Here is a 14,738-nt window from a genome sequence, read left to right as displayed (position 1 = left end):
TGCTCTGTAATTAATTCCAAATTGCAATTAATTCAAATTTACATTAATGAAATTGAATTAAAACATTAAACTTGTGTTTTAATCCACTCGAAAGAAGTTCGGGAATTTAATTGCCGCTCAATGAGATAACCAGCGTGAGCAGGATATTTAACATTCCTATTAAACGCCACTTAGTATTTTTGATTAGTATTTTTAGGGCCTAATTAGTGTTTAATTAAGTTGCTAGAGGCTATCTTGCACAATTCCAATTAAATGCCCAGGATGCGGGCAAGGGGGGGATCCCGTTATCGATGGAGTTAATCACAGCTCCGTAACGGTGCGGGGAGCGCTGGATGCCGGCGCTGTTTAATTGATCGTTAATCAACGCCTAATTAATAAGAGGCGGCCGGAGGTGCTGGTTTTGGCATGGAGAACCTTCATGGCATCTCCTTTCCCCTTCAGCTCATCGCCTGGGAGCCGGAGCACGAGGACGAGGCCACGGTGGTGACGGTGCGGCCCAACTTCCAGGACAGCGTGCACGTGGGCTACGTGCCGGGGCTGCGCAAGTTCGCCGAGTACCTGACCTCGGTGCTGTGCTTCACCACGCCCGGCGACGGCCCGCGCAGCCCCCCACAGCTGGTGCGCACCCACGAGGACGGTACGGGGAGGCTCCCACCCCTCGGGACGGACCCTGCCCGCCCCCCGGCTCCGTCCAAGGGGGTCCCGTGGGTGCCGAGGGTGCTGTGTGCTTGGGTGTTGAGTGTTTGGGTGGTTTTGGGCAGTGCCTGGCCCCGTGGGACACCTGAGCTTCAGTGACATCCTGGATACGTCCCTGAAGGTCAGCTGGCAGGAGCCGCTGGAGAAGAACGGGATCCTGACGGGTAAGGGAGCAGCAGCAGCTACTGGATCTGTCTGGTCCCTTTCCCATCCCGCAACACTTCCCTTTTTTCTTGTCCCATTCCCACTCTGCAGCACTGTCCCCTGTGTCCCATTGCCACCCTGTGGTCACACTCGTGTCCTTTTTCTCCTCCACAGCATCTCCCCTTTGTCCTGCCCTGTTCCCACCTGCCCTGTCCCGCCCCTGTCCCCACACAGCCCGTGGGGTGGGCAATGCAGGGGTGCATTCCAGGGGTGACACTGCCGGGGTGAGGCTGCAGGGGTGGGCATTGCAAGGGTGACGCTCCATGGGTGCATTCCAGGCTACCGGATCTCCTGGGAGGAGTACAACCGCACCAACACGCGGGTGACGCACTACCTGCCCAACGTCACCCTGGAGTACCGCGTCACCGGCCTCACCGCCCTCACCACCTACACCATCGAGGTGGCCGCCATGACCTCCAAGGGACAGGGACAGCTCTCCTCCTCCACCATCTCCTCGGGGGTCCCCCCAGGTGAGCACCGTGGTGTTGGGGTGCTGGAGGGCTGTGCGTGGGGCTGGGGACAAGCGGCCAGTGCCACCCACCCTGCCCTGTCCCCACAGAGCTCCCCGGTGCCCCCACCAACCTGGGCATCTCCAACATCGGTCCCCGCTCTGTCACCATCCAGTTCCGCCCGGGTTACGATGGCAAAACCTCCATCTCCCGCTGGCAGGTGGAGGCACAGGTACAGGGGGGCTCGGGAAGGGGCTCAGGGGGCGTTTGGGGGCAGCTCACCCCACTCACCCCGCTGCCACCCCACAGGTGGGCCAGAACGGCGAGGCTGGCGAGTGGGGGCTCGTGCACCAGCTGGCCAATGAGCCCGACATGCGCTCCATGGAGGTGCCCAACCTGAAGCCCTACACCTACTACAGGTGAGCGCCAGGCTGGTGCCACGGTGCCATCCCTGGGTACCCCATTGTGACCCCATTGTCCTCCCCAGGGGACTGGAGCCCTCTCAGCCCACACCGTGACCCCCTCTCCTCTCAACCCTCAGTTTCCGCATGCGGCAGGTGAACATCGTGGGCACCAGCCCGCCCAGCCTGCCCTCCAGGAGGATCCAGACCCTGCAGGCCCCCCCGGACATGGCCCCTGCCAATGTCACCCTGAGGACGGCCAGCGAGACCAGCCTGTGGCTGCGCTGGATGGTGAGGGGGGTCCGGGGGTCTGAAGGGGGATGGAGCTGGGGGGCTGTGGGACATCAGCAGTGACAGTGTCTGTCCCTGGCAGCCCCTCCTGGAGCAGGAGTACAACGGGAGCCCCGACTCGGTGGGCTACAGGATCCGGTACGCGCGGGCGGACGGGCGGGGGCAGCCGGCGCTGCAGCTGATCCGTGACCGTGTCGAGAGGGAATTCACCATCGAGGACCTGCAGGAGTGGACCGAGTACCGTGTGCAGGTCCAGGCCTTCAACGCCATCGGGCCAGGGCCCTGGAGCCCCCCGGTGCTGGGGCGCACGCGGGAGTCAGGTACTGAGCCCACCTGGGCACCCACCTTGGCCAATGTGGCCTGGTACTGAGCCCACCTGGGCTCGGCCAATGTGGCCACTGACCCTCTCTGCTGCCGCCTCCAGTGCCCTCCTCTGGCCCCAGCAATGTCTCAGCAGTGGCCACCTCCTCCAGCAGCCTGCTGGTCCGATGGAGTGACATTCCTGAGGCTGACTGCAACGGGCTCATCCTGGGCTACAAGGTGAGCTCCTGCCCGTGGGCAGCACAGCTTTCCCTGGGGGAATCACCCTGCAGGTGTGGGGTTCCTAAATGTGCCACCCCCAAGGAGCACACTGGCCGTGTCACACTGGCCATGTCACACTGCCCATGTCACACTGGCCGTGTCACATGGGCTGTGTTGCAGGTGCTGTACAAGGAGAAGGGCTCGGAGGCCCGTGCCCGGTTCTGGCTGGCAGAGGGCAATGCCTCCCACAGTGCCCAGCTCACCGGGCTGGCCAAGTACACCCTGTACGAGATCCGGGTGCTGGCCTTCACCAGGATGGGCGACGGTGTCCCCAGCCGGCCTCCTGTCCTCGAGAGGACGCTGGATGATGGTGGGTGACAGCGCCTGGGTGGGCTGGGTGATTGATCCCATCCTATCCCTGGGTGATTGATCCCGTCCTACCTCTGGGTGATTGATCCCATCCTATCCCTGGCTGATTGATCCCATCCCATCCTTAGGTGATTGATCCCATCCCATCCCTGGCTGATTGATCCCGTCCTACCCCTGGGTGATTAATCCCTTCCTATCCCTGGCTGATTGATCCCATCCCATCCCATCCCATCCCATCCCATCCCATCCCATCCCATCCCATCCCATCCCATCCCATCCCATCCCATCCCATCCCATCCCATCCCATCCCATCCCTCTGTGATTGATTCCATCCTATCTCGCTGATTGATCCCACCCTATCCCTGTTCTCTGGGGCGATCCCTCTCGCCCTGCCCAGCACACCCAGGGCTCCCAGGGGTTGGGATCTTTTCCCCACTCCCCAGTGACTCCAATCTGTCCCCTGCAGTGCCTGGGCCCCCCGTGGGGCTCCTCTTTCCTGAGGTGAGGACCACCTTGGTGAGGCTCATCTGGCAGCCACCAGCAGCCCCCAACGGCGTCATCCTGGGTAGGTGGGGAGCGCCTGGGGTGGGCTGTGACCGTGGTCACAGGGGTTTTCAAATGAGGGAAGAGATGAGGATCTGACTCCGTATTTCAGGAGGCTGGATTTATTATTTTATGATATATATTACATTAAAACTATACTAAAAGAATAGAAGAAAAAGTTCTCATCAGAAGGCTGGCTAAGAATAGAAAAGAATGATAACAAAGGCAGCTGTCCCAGACTCTCTGTCCGAGCCAGCTCACTGTGATTGGCCATTAATTACAAACAACCACATGAGACCAATCACAGATGCACTTGTTGCATTCCACAGCAGCAGATAATCACTCTTTACATTTTGTTCCTGAGGCCTCCCAGCTTCTCAGGAGGAAAAAATCTTAAGGAAAGGGTTTTTCATAAAAAGATGTCTGCGACAGTGAGCCACACTGGGATGCTCTGCAGAGGGATGCAGAGTCCTATGGGGGTACGGGTTGTCAGAGAGCAGCTCCCTGGGCACCTGGGAGCCCTCAGGGATGAAATTCCCCGCTCGGATGCTGGTCCCGGGCTGGGTGTGAGCAGGTTGGGACAGAGGGGGTGGCTCCAGGCTGGTGTCCCCTCCCCAGCGCCCCCACCGCGCTCCCTCCCCGCAGCCTACCAGGTCAGCCACCGCCTGAACTCCTCGGCGCTGCCCGCGGCCGCCGTGGAGGTGCTGGACGCCGGCGCCCGGCAGTTCACGGCCACCGGCCTGCAGCCCGAGGCCACCTACCTGTTCCGTGTCACCGCGCAGAGCCGCAAGGGCTGGGGCGAGCCGGCCGAGGCGCTGGTGGTCACCACCGAGAAGCGAGGTAAGGACGGGGCTCCGGGCCGGGGCGGGGGGCAGCTGGCGGTGCCCCCGCAGCGCTCGCAGCCCCTCGCCTCCCCCAGCCCGGCCGCAGCCCCCCGGGAAGCCGCTGGCGCAGCAGGAGGAGGTGCGGGCGCGCAGCGTGCTGCTGTCCTGGGAGCCGGGCAGCGACGGGCTGTCCCCCGTGCGCTACTACACCGTGCAGAGCCGCGAGCTGCCCGACGGACAGTGGGCTCTGCACTCCGCCGCCGTCAGCCACAACGCCACCGCCTTCGTGGTGGACAGGTGAGCGGCTGGGGAATGCTTTCCCCGTGCCTCAGTTTCCCCATCTCGTGAGAAGTGCTGGGGAGCGGCTGGGGATGCTTTCCCCGTGCCTCAGTTTCCCCATGGCGTGAGAAGCGCTGGGGAGCGATGGGCGGTGGGAGGGAGGTGGCTCGGGGGTGACCCCCTGGCTGCCCCGTCCCCATCCCGCTCTGCTCCCTGCAGGCTGAAACCCTTCACCTCCTACAAGTTCCGTGTGAAGGCCACGAACGACATCGGGGACAGCGAGTACAGCGAGGAGTCGGAGTCCCTGACCACCCTGCAGGCGGGTCAGCACCTCCCGGGGCAGGGACAGCGGCTCCGTGCCCGAGGGAACAAATCCTCCTTTGTCCTGGGCGTCTCCTGAGCCTCACCACGCTCTTCTCCCCCACAGCCCCCGAGGAGGCGCCCACCATCCTCTCCATCACGCCCCACACCACCACGTCGGTGCTCATCCGCTGGCAGGTACCGTCCCCTCTGCCCTGCCCAGGGAGTGGCACCGAGGTGGCACCAGGGTGCCAGGGGGCCCTGGAGCAGAGCAGCCCCTGACTGCCTTCCCTGCCCGCCCTGCAGCCCCCGGCTGAGGACAAGATCAACGGGATCCTGCTGGGGTTCCGGCTGCGCTACCGGGAGCTGCTGCACGACAGCCTGAGGGGCTTCGCCCTGCGTGGCCTCGGCCACCCCAGTGCCACCCGTGAGTGACCACAGTGACCCTGGGACAGGGGCTGGGCTGGCCTGGGGTGGCAGCTGGGATCTGAGCAGTGCAGCACCCACAGCATCTCCTGGTACCAGGGTCAGGCTGTGCCCCTGGAGCTGTCACCAGCTCCCTTGTGCCAGCAGGGCTGTGCTCCCTAAATGTCCTTTTGTGCTGTCACTGGCTCTGTGCTGCTGTGTCCACAAATCTGAACCTCACAGGGGTGTCTGCACCTGACACAGCCTGGGTGCCATCCTGCTGGGTGACATCCTGCTGGGTGTCCCCAGCCCCTGCAGGCAACAGGGTCACATCCCCTCTGGTGGCAGCAGGGACACGACTGACAAGGGCAGAGCCCAAGGCAGGACCTGGCCCTGTCCTCTGTGGGGACCCCAATGCCCAAACCCAGCTGGTGGCACTCAGGGGATGGGGCTGGAGGATGGAAATGCTCCTTAGTGCTGTCACAGCCCCGTTGGCGCCTGGAGGTGCCAGGGCCATTTCTGGGGACCCCTGGCCCGTGGTGGGATGGGGGCTCAGAGACAGGAGCCCCCCCTGCCCTGCACTAACCCCTCCTGTTCTCCTGCCCAGCTGTCTATGCCGTGCACAACCTCAGCGAGGTGTCCCTCACCCAGTACGAGCTGGACAGTAAGTGACCACCCCTGTGTGTCCCCCCGTGCCACCCCTGTGTGTCCCCCAGTGCCACCTCTATGTGTCTCCCAGTGCCACCCCTGTGTGTCCCCCAGTGCCACCCCTGTGTGTCCCCCAGTGCCACCCCCGTGTGTCCCTGCACTGCAGGGCCAGCTGGAACCCCTCTGCCCCAGCTGCTCCCTTTCTGCCCAACCAGGGGGGCTCTGCCAGGTCCCCCGGGGGCTGCCCCATCCCGGGGAGGGTCCCTCTCACCCTTTGTCCCCCAGACCTGAGCAAGCACCGGCGCTACGAGATCCGGATGAGCGTCTACAACGCCGTGGGCGAGGGGCCCCCCAGCCCCCCCCAGGAGGTGTTTGTGGGGGAAGCAGGTGAGTCCTGGCAGGGCTGGGGGCTGCAGGAAGGGGCTCGGCTGTGCTGGGACCCCAATCAGCGCAGTGACCGCGTCCCCTCCTCGGCACAGTGCCCACCGCAGCGCCCCGGAGCGTGGCCGTGCAGGCGGTGACGGCCACGCAGCTGGATGTCACCTGGGAGCCGCCACCCGTGGAGAGCCAGAACGGCGACATCCAGGGCTACAAGGTACCTCCGGTGCCCTGGGGGCTGCCACCCGCCCGGGGGGCTCTGGGCTGAGCCCCTGGGGGGCGCAGGGTGGGGATGCTGTGAGTGGTTTGGGGGAAGGGGCTCTGGGAGGATGCCGGGGGGCCCATCCCGGTGCCGAGCGGCGGAGGAGCAGCAGATGGCGCCGTCGGCCCTGGAATGCCACCGGAATGTGTCGGGAGAGAGCCGGGATGTGTCGGGATACAGCTAGAATGTGTTGGGATGCCCCGGGATAGAGCCGGGATATGTCGGGATGCACAGGGATGCATCGGGATAGAGCAGGGATGTGTCAGGATGTGTTGGGATAGAGCCAGGATGTGTCGGGATGCACAGGGATGTGTTGGGATGCAGCCCAGGTGCAGTTGGGATGCACAGGGATGTGTCGGGATGCACAGGGATGTGTTGGGATGCACAGGGATGTGTCGGGATGCACAGGGATGTGTTGGGATGCACAGGGATGTGTCAGGATGCAGCCCAGGTGCAGCTGAGATTCATTAGGATGCAGCCGCGGTACCCAGCCCATGCTCCAGACACCTCCCGGTCCCCATCCATTGTGATTCCTCCTGCTTGTCCCCATCCTGCGGGAATCAGGCACGGCTGGAAGGCGATCTCAGCACACCCTGGCAATGCCAGCCGTGCCTGATGCCCAGCACAGCCTGGAGGAGGGGCTGTTCCATTCCTTTGGGCACATTTGGAGCCACCAGGCTGGGACAGGGGCTCAGGGAAGCCGAGCTGTGTCAGCCCCGTCCCTCATCCAGCTCCCCACTCTTATCCCGCAGATCCACTTCTGGGAGGAGCAGCGGCAGAACCAGAGCACGAAGGTCAAGACCCTTTTCCTGCCCGAGACCGGCGTGAAGCTGAAGAACCTGACGGGCTACACCTCCTACTGGGTCAGCGTGGCCGCCTTCAACGCCGCGGGCGACGGGCCCCGCAGCGTGCCCGTGAGGGCACGGACACAGCAGGCAGGTGGGGCCCGTGGCACGGCTCCCCTGTGCCCTCCTGCCCCTGGGCTCCCTGGGGACGTGTCTGCATGGGTCCTGCTCCAGGATTCATGCTGCAATCCCGAGCAGAGCATCCGGTGGGTTTGTGGGGTGGGGTTGCATGCAGGTGAATGTTTAAGCTTGAGGATGATGAAGGTTTTGGGAGGACACAAGGAGACTCATTGCCCTGTGGAGCCCTCCAGCATTAGGGTGGCGGCAGGGACAGGGGCTGGCTGGTGCTGGGGGTGTCCCCTGGAGCGCTGAGCTGGCCCTGTCCCCCTGTCCCCTGGCAGCCCCCAGCGCTCCCGGCTCCATCCGCTTCAGCGAGCTGACCACCACCTCAGTGAACGTGTCCTGGGAGCCACCACCGCTGCCCAACGGCATCCTCGAGGGCTACAGGCTGGTCTACGAGCCCTGCACGCCCGTGGATGGTGAGGGCAGGGCCGGGGGCAGCGGGCAGGGCTGGGGGGGAGCCGGCTCAGCCTCTGTCCCTGCAGGTGTCAGCAAGATTGTGACCGTGGATGTGAAGGGGAGCAGCCCTCTGTGGATGAAGGTCAAGGACCTGGCTGAGGGCGTCACCTACCGCTTCCGAATCCGCGCCAAAACCTTCGCCTACGGGCCGGACGTCGAGGCCAACATCACCACGGGGCCCGGGGAAGGTACGGGGGACAGCTGGGGACACGCAGGGTGAGGAGATGGAGCGGGGTCTGGGCCAGTTTGTGGCCCTGCCTCCAGCTGTGCTCTGCTCCCCAGGTGCCCCTGGCCCCCCTGGAGAACCTTTCATCTCCCGCTATGGCTCGGCCATCACCATCCACTGGTCCAGCGGGGACCCAGGCCAGGGTCCCATCACCAGATACGTCATTGAGGCCCGGCCCTCAGGTACCACTGCATCTCAGGTGGGGATGGGTGGTGTTTGCTCAGGTGGGCTCAGGTGTGCTGTGTGCTGGGTCCCCAGGACAAAGGAGGAAATGATGAATCTGACTCCATGTTCTTAGAAGGCTGATTTATTATTTTATGATCTATATTATATTAAAGAATGCTGTATTAAATCTATGCTAAAGAATAGAGAAAGGATACAGACAGAAGGCTACAAAGAATGATAAGGAAAACTCGTCACTCTCAAGGAGTCCTGACACAGCCTGACCGTGATTGGCCAATAAGTCACAACAATTCACATGAAACCAATCAAACAGCCACCTGTTGGATAAACAATCTCCAAACCACATTCCAAAGAAGCAAACACAGGAGAAAGAAGCAAATGAGATAATATTGTTTTCCTTTTTCTCTGAGGCTTCTCAGCTTCCCAGGAGAGAAGTCCTGGCAAAGGGATTTTTCCAGAAAATACAATGGCGACAATCAGGAGAGGGGAAACTGAGGCAGGGAGTGCTGACCTGGGTTGGGTGTTAGGACGCAGTGTCTGTGAGGAAAACGCTGCTGAGTGGGGCTGATAGCAAGGGCAGCACCTGCAGGGCTGGTGGATGGAGAGACAGCACCCCTGGCCCTGGGTGTCCTGCAGAGCCTGCCCCAAAATCCCAGCCCCAAAATCCCAGCCCTAAAACCCCAGCCCCATTTTCTCTTCCAGACGAGGGGCTCTGGGACATCCTCATCAAAGACATCCCCAAGGAGGTGACCTCCTACACCTTCAGCATGGACATCCTCAAGCAGGGGGTCAGCTACGACTTCCGAGTCATCGCCGTCAATGACTACGGCTACGGGACCCCCAGCACCCCTTCCCCCTCCGTGTCAGGTGGGTTCCAGGGCCCCCCTGGGCCAGAGGGAGGGTCCTGCTGTTGCTCTGCTCTTGTGAACCCACCCCTGGCTCCTACAGAGCCCCAGTCCCACCGTCAGCACCCCCTTTCCAAATCCCCATCCCTTTTTGGGGATCCAGGCCTCCCCAGGTGACCCTGTGCTCTGCAGAGGGCTGTCCCCACGTCCCTGTCCCCCTCTGACCCTCCCTGCTGTGCCCCAGCCCAGAAAACCAACCCGTTCTATGAGGAGTGGTGGTTCCTGGTGGTCATCGCCCTGGTGGGGCTCATCTTCATCCTCCTCCTCGTCTTCGTGCTCATCATCCGCGGCCAGAGCAAGAAATACTCCAAGAAGTCGGACTCAGGTGAGTGAGGGGGCGTGCTGGGGGGTGACAGGACCCTCCTGCTCCTGTGGGAGCCTCTTGGGGTCTCTCCCTGCCTTTGGGGTCTGTGTGGAGACCCCACTTTGGGAGCAGCTCCTGCAGAGCCCCAGAGCCACCCCATAACGGGGCTGTGGTGTCCCAGAGAGCGCTGAGAGCCTGAGATGAAATGAAGGGTTTGTCCCACAGACAGCTGTGCAGGCAGAGCAGCCCGGGGGCTCGCCGAGGTCACTGGGATTAGCCAAACACAGCTCTGTTTTCTTAGCTCTGTCAAGGACTCAAATTGTGGGGAAAATCCAGAGCTCCTCGTTAAGCAAACAGCTCAGAGTGGGGAGCTGGGGGCACTGGGGCAGGGCAGGGCTGGCACCTCCTGGCTGTCCCCAGGAGAACCCTGGGTGACTCTGGAGCCAGCACAACCCCAGCCTTGGGACATCCCCATCCCTGGTGCCATCCCCAGTGCCATCCCCATCCCCAGGGACCATCCCCATCCCTGGTGCCATCTCCATCCCCGGTGCCATCCCCATCCCTGGTGCCATCCCCGGTGCCATCTCCATCCCCAGTGCCATCTCCATCCCCAGGGACCATCCCCATCCCTGGTGCCATCTCCATCCCTGGTGCCATCCCCAGCCCCGGTGCCATCCCCAGCCCCCTGGGCCGTGCTGTGCTGCCTGCCCGGGGCCTGGAGGAGGCTGAGAGGGCCTGGGGGAGGCTGATCATCCCATCCCGCAGGGAACAGCTCCAAGGCAGCCGCCCTGAGCCACGGCGAGATGGTGAGCCTGGACGAGGGCAGCTTCCCCGCCCTGGAGCTCAACAACCGCCGCCTCTCGGTCAAGAACTCCTTCTGCAGGAAGAACGGCATCTACACCCGGTAGGGACCCCCCCGAGCCCCCTCCCCGCTGCATCTTTGGTCATCCCTGCTCTGTCATGGCGAGGAGAGGGCTTGGATCCCCTGGTCTGCTCAATGTCTCCCCTGAAAGTCCATTGGGGTTTTTGGGAGAGGTTGGCACAGCTGAGGGTGATCCCTATGGATCCGCGGGGTTGTCCCCAAGTGGCCCAGCCCCGAGTGGAGGTGACACACGCTGACACCCCTCTGTGTGTCCCCGAGGTCCCCGCCCCGGCCCAGCCCCGGCAGCCTGCACTACTCGGACGAGGACGTGACCAAGTACAACGACCTGATCCCCGCCGAGAGCAGCAGCCTGACCGAGAAACCCTCCGAGGTCTCCGACTCCCAGGTGAGCCCCGGGGCCGCACACGGGGACAGGGACCCGGGGGGATGATGGGGAGGGTGCTGGGGGCCCTCCCTGAGCACCAGCCCCTTCCTCTGCCCGGTTTGGGAGCTGCCCTTCCAGCCCTGCAGGCTGCAGCATCCCCGCGGCTCGGGAGAACCTGGCACAGCCCCCGGCCCCTCTGCTGGGGATGTGACGCTGCTGGGGACAGGCCACAGGGCACGGCAGGTCACCGGGGGCTGTCCCGCTGCCCGGTCGCTGGTGGCAACGCCCGCGGCTCTGCCAACTCCACAAAATGCCACCTTTGTCAGCTGTGGTGCCACGGGACTGTCACCCCCAGGATGGACCCCGAGGGGCTGACACCCGGGGAAGGGTCCTGTGTGTCCCCAGGGCTGTCCCCGAGCAGGAGGGACCGTGCCCAGGCTGTCCCCGAGCAGGAGGGACCGTGCCCAGGCTGTCCCCGAGCAGGAGGGGACCGTGCCCAGGCTGTCCCTGAGCGGCAGGGACCGTGCCCAGGCTGCCCCCCCGTCCCTGCCCGCACCGGCTGTTCCTTGGCAGATGCCGGCTCCTCTCTCTGCGGCCCGAGCGGGGCTCGAGTGGCTTTTGAGGAGCTGTGAAGAGCTGCGGGAGCTGGCGCTGGCGCGGGGCAGTTCCCACCGCCCTCAATGGGCTCTTTGTGCGCCGCCGGAGAAGCTGAATCCAATTACCGGCAGAGGCCAAAAACAGCGTCCCCGCCAGCCCCGGGGGCAGCGCGGCCTCGGCAGCGCTCAGGAACCTTTTGTGTGAGGTTTTGTTTTGTTTTCGCAAGAGGCAGAAACCCCCCAGCGATGCTGCAGCAGTCCCAGCCTTTAAATCCTTTCGGGATGCAAATGCTTTGGGGATGTGCTCGATGCTGCAGCCGTCCCAGCCTTTAAATGCTTTCGGGATGTAAATACTTTCGGGATGTGCTGGCCAGCATTCCCTAAAGAGCACTGGGAAAGCACCAGGAAAGCGCTGGAAATCACAGAATTACTCAGGCTGGGAAAGAGCTCTGAGATCACCGAGTCCACACTGTGCCCCATTCCCTGCCTTGTCCCCAGCCCAGAGCTCTGAGTGCCACCTCCAGCCCTTCCCTGGGCACTCCAAACCCCCCTGGGCAGCCCCTGCCAATGCCAGGCCACCCTTTCCATGTGGAAATTCCTCCTGAGATCCCCTGGCACAGCTCGGTTCGCTCAGTTGGGATGGCCAAGTAAAGCCATCTTTTCTAAGAGATCTTGGAAATCAGGATTCCCAAGGATTTAAGGTTTAAGAAATTAGGATTTCTTCTCTTTAAGGTTTAAGAAATTACGATTTCTTCTCTTTACGGTTTAAGAAATTAGGATGTAAGGAATTGGAGCCCTTGGGCTGAGCTGAGGGGGTGCCCCTGCAGCCCCTGTGACACTCAGAGTGTGGCAGAGGGGCAGGATTGGGACAGGGAGGACAGAGAGGGTTCAGAACTTGGCAGTGCCAGCACTTTGTGCCCCCATGTCAGGGCACAGGCCGATCCTGCTCTTCTTCCTGCAGCTTGAATGCATTTTCTTTATATTGGGGCCGTTCCCTCTCATTTCAGGGAGCAGAGCCCGACCCCATTGAATTTTGGGGCTGTTGGGAGCTGTCCCCTGTCACTGTAGGACACATGGGGATGTGGAAGCCACACTGGTTCGAATGGTGTAAAAACAAGGTGTTCCCAGAGTGAAAATGTAGGTTTTAGGATTTTTGGTATGGGGACAAGATGGAGGAATCAGGGCTTGTCTAGTCCTTCTTTCTTCCTCTTGTTCTCCATTTTCTGCAGTGATGTTGGCACTTTGGGATTGGTTTAGAGTAGAACTGTCTAACATAGGTGACGGGTATTGGGAATTAAGAGTAAATATGATGTACGTAGTTTGTAGTATAAAAGGATGACACCACCTCGGGGGTGATCAGAGTGCCTGTGGCAAAAAAAGGGAAAAAATTTGTAGATAAGAAATAATAAACAACCTGAAGATGGAAAAAGCGAAGAGTCCAGACTCGTTCTTGGAAAGCGTGAGGCATCCTGCACATCTCAGGGCAGAGACAGACAGCCCACTCGAGAGAAGGAAAAATCCTAAAGAAGGATTTTTAGTGAAAAGGTGTCTGCGACCCCTGACCACCTTCCCCGTGCTGTTTTCCAGGGCAGCGACAGCGAGTACGAGGTGGACCCCGCGCACCAGAAGGCGCATTCCTTCGTCAACCACTACATCAGCGACCCCACCTACTACAACTCCTGGCGGCGGCAGCAGAAGGGCATCTCCCGTGCCCAGGCTTACAGCTACACCGAGAGCGACTCGGGCGAGCCCGAGCACACGCCGCTGTCCAACAGCACCTCCACGCAGCAGGGCAGCCTGTTCCGCCCCAAGGGCAGCAGGACTCCCACCCCCCAGACCCCCGGCACGGCCCCCAGCAGCCAGCCCGGCACCCTGTACCGCCCGCCCAGCAGCCTGGCCCCCGGCTCCAGGGCCCCCATCGCGGGCTTCTCCTCCTTCGTTTGATGCTTCGACAGAAAAAGAAGAAAAAAAAAAAAAATGAGGAACAAAACGGGAGAGGCGGGGGAAAAAATTAGGAAAAAAGAAGAAAAAAAAAGAAATCGAAGAAAAGCCCCAAGAATTAAGAGAAAAGGAAGAAGAGGAGGAGGAGGAGGAAGGGGAGCAGCTCCAGGGGTTTCTGCTGAAGCCAAGCGCCGTCCCTGGGGCTGGGGAGCGAACCCAGGGCCCCTCCTTGGCCAAAGCTTGTGGGTCACAGACTCCTCTGTGGAGGTGGGGCAGGGGGCTTGGGGGGCACCCACATCGTCCCTGGTGCACCCACATCGCCCCTGGTGCACCCACATCGCCCCTGGTGCACCCACATCACCCCTGGCACCCCTGGAGCTGCTGCTGGGCCCCAGTGGGTGCTGGGGCTGGGGAAGGGGCTCCTGCCGTGCCAAACACCCCAGCCCCTCCACCCGGGGCTCCCCCAGGACGTGGGGACAAGCAGGGACACAGAGACAGAGGAGCTCTGCTGGTCTTAAACCTCTGGACTTGAGCCCCCCACTCTGGACCCCCGCAGAAGGATGCCAGGGGACGTTTCATTGGTGCCAGGGGACCATTCATTGGTGCCCTCCCTGGTGCCCGGCCCAGCACAGCCGCCAGAGCAGGAGGAGCCAGGACTGGAACCCCAGGACAGCCCCAGAGGGGTGCACGTGGTGCTCATCCCCCAATTCTGCACCTCGGGGCCCTGGGGAGGACTCGGATGGGGCAGCTGGAGCCTCCCCGTGGCGTTTCGGGTGCTTTGGGGCTTTTTAACGGGGTTTTGTGCAGGCTCTGAGGGCGTTGGGGGGTGTTGATGCCCAGGGCGGGGGTCTGTGGCTGTTTTGGGGGTGTCTGCACAGCCCAGCCCAGCCCCTGCAGTGCCTATGGGTGAGCCAGCCCCAGCCTGGCAGGGCCAGGGCACCCTGAGCCGAGGGAGATGCCAATAAACAGCCTGAGGACAAGCGTGTCCCCTTTCTGTCACCTTGCTCTGCCACGAAAGGCCCAGTGCCACGTGTCCGTGTGTCCTGCTGTCCCTCTGGGCCTGTGGCAGCCCTGTGGCACCAGGGAGGAGCTGGGCAAGGGGTGCCAGAGGTGCTGGGCACAGCCTAGAAGGGTGCAGGGGGCTGTGGTGGCCGTGTCCTGCATGTTCCCATTGCAGAGGGGTCTGGAGCTGTGGGGAAATGGGGTGGTGGCACAGGAGCCCCCACAGTGATGCAGCATGCTCTGGGCACTGCCGGCAGCAGCCCTGGCACTGGGCACTGCCAGCAGCAGCCCTGGCACTGGGCACGGCTCCTGGGCTGTTCACAGCCGCCCTTCAGGCCT

At 62.2% G+C, this 14,738-nt stretch overlaps 1 protein-coding gene across 1 annotated transcript in view; it reads left to right on the top strand.

Moving 5' to 3' along the window:
* The window catches only part of SDK2 (sidekick cell adhesion molecule 2), a 49,022-nt gene extending 34,586 nt beyond the window's left edge, over positions 1-14,436 (top strand). The window contains exons 19-45 of the mRNA XM_064728401.1: positions 442-637; positions 762-860; positions 1,179-1,370; positions 1,460-1,581; positions 1,659-1,768; positions 1,891-2,041; positions 2,124-2,361; positions 2,466-2,581; positions 2,744-2,933; positions 3,399-3,497; positions 4,121-4,315; positions 4,395-4,596; positions 4,798-4,901; positions 5,006-5,076; positions 5,185-5,305; positions 5,891-5,947; positions 6,217-6,318; positions 6,411-6,526; positions 7,324-7,510; positions 7,818-7,955; positions 8,022-8,183; positions 8,278-8,403; positions 9,107-9,271; positions 9,494-9,634; positions 10,379-10,517; positions 10,755-10,881; positions 13,044-14,436. Coding sequence (XP_064584471.1) covers positions 442-637; positions 762-860; positions 1,179-1,370; positions 1,460-1,581; positions 1,659-1,768; positions 1,891-2,041; positions 2,124-2,361; positions 2,466-2,581; positions 2,744-2,933; positions 3,399-3,497; positions 4,121-4,315; positions 4,395-4,596; positions 4,798-4,901; positions 5,006-5,076; positions 5,185-5,305; positions 5,891-5,947; positions 6,217-6,318; positions 6,411-6,526; positions 7,324-7,510; positions 7,818-7,955; positions 8,022-8,183; positions 8,278-8,403; positions 9,107-9,271; positions 9,494-9,634; positions 10,379-10,517; positions 10,755-10,881; positions 13,044-13,400 — 4,023 coding nt within the window. The 3' untranslated portion in view covers positions 13,401-14,436. The remainder of the gene's footprint in view (positions 1-441; positions 638-761; positions 861-1,178; positions 1,371-1,459; positions 1,582-1,658; positions 1,769-1,890; positions 2,042-2,123; positions 2,362-2,465; positions 2,582-2,743; positions 2,934-3,398; positions 3,498-4,120; positions 4,316-4,394; positions 4,597-4,797; positions 4,902-5,005; positions 5,077-5,184; positions 5,306-5,890; positions 5,948-6,216; positions 6,319-6,410; positions 6,527-7,323; positions 7,511-7,817; positions 7,956-8,021; positions 8,184-8,277; positions 8,404-9,106; positions 9,272-9,493; positions 9,635-10,378; positions 10,518-10,754; positions 10,882-13,043) is intronic.
* Positions 14,437-14,738: the final 302 nt, after the last annotated feature.

This window comes from Zonotrichia leucophrys, chromosome 18 (genome assembly GCF_028769735.1).
Source record: "Zonotrichia leucophrys gambelii isolate GWCS_2022_RI chromosome 18, RI_Zleu_2.0, whole genome shotgun sequence".
NCBI classification, from domain to species: Eukaryota; Metazoa; Chordata; class Aves; order Passeriformes; family Passerellidae; genus Zonotrichia; species Zonotrichia leucophrys.
The sequence above is the reverse complement of the archived record's forward strand: the minus strand, read 5'-3'. Positions and strand labels throughout refer to the sequence as shown.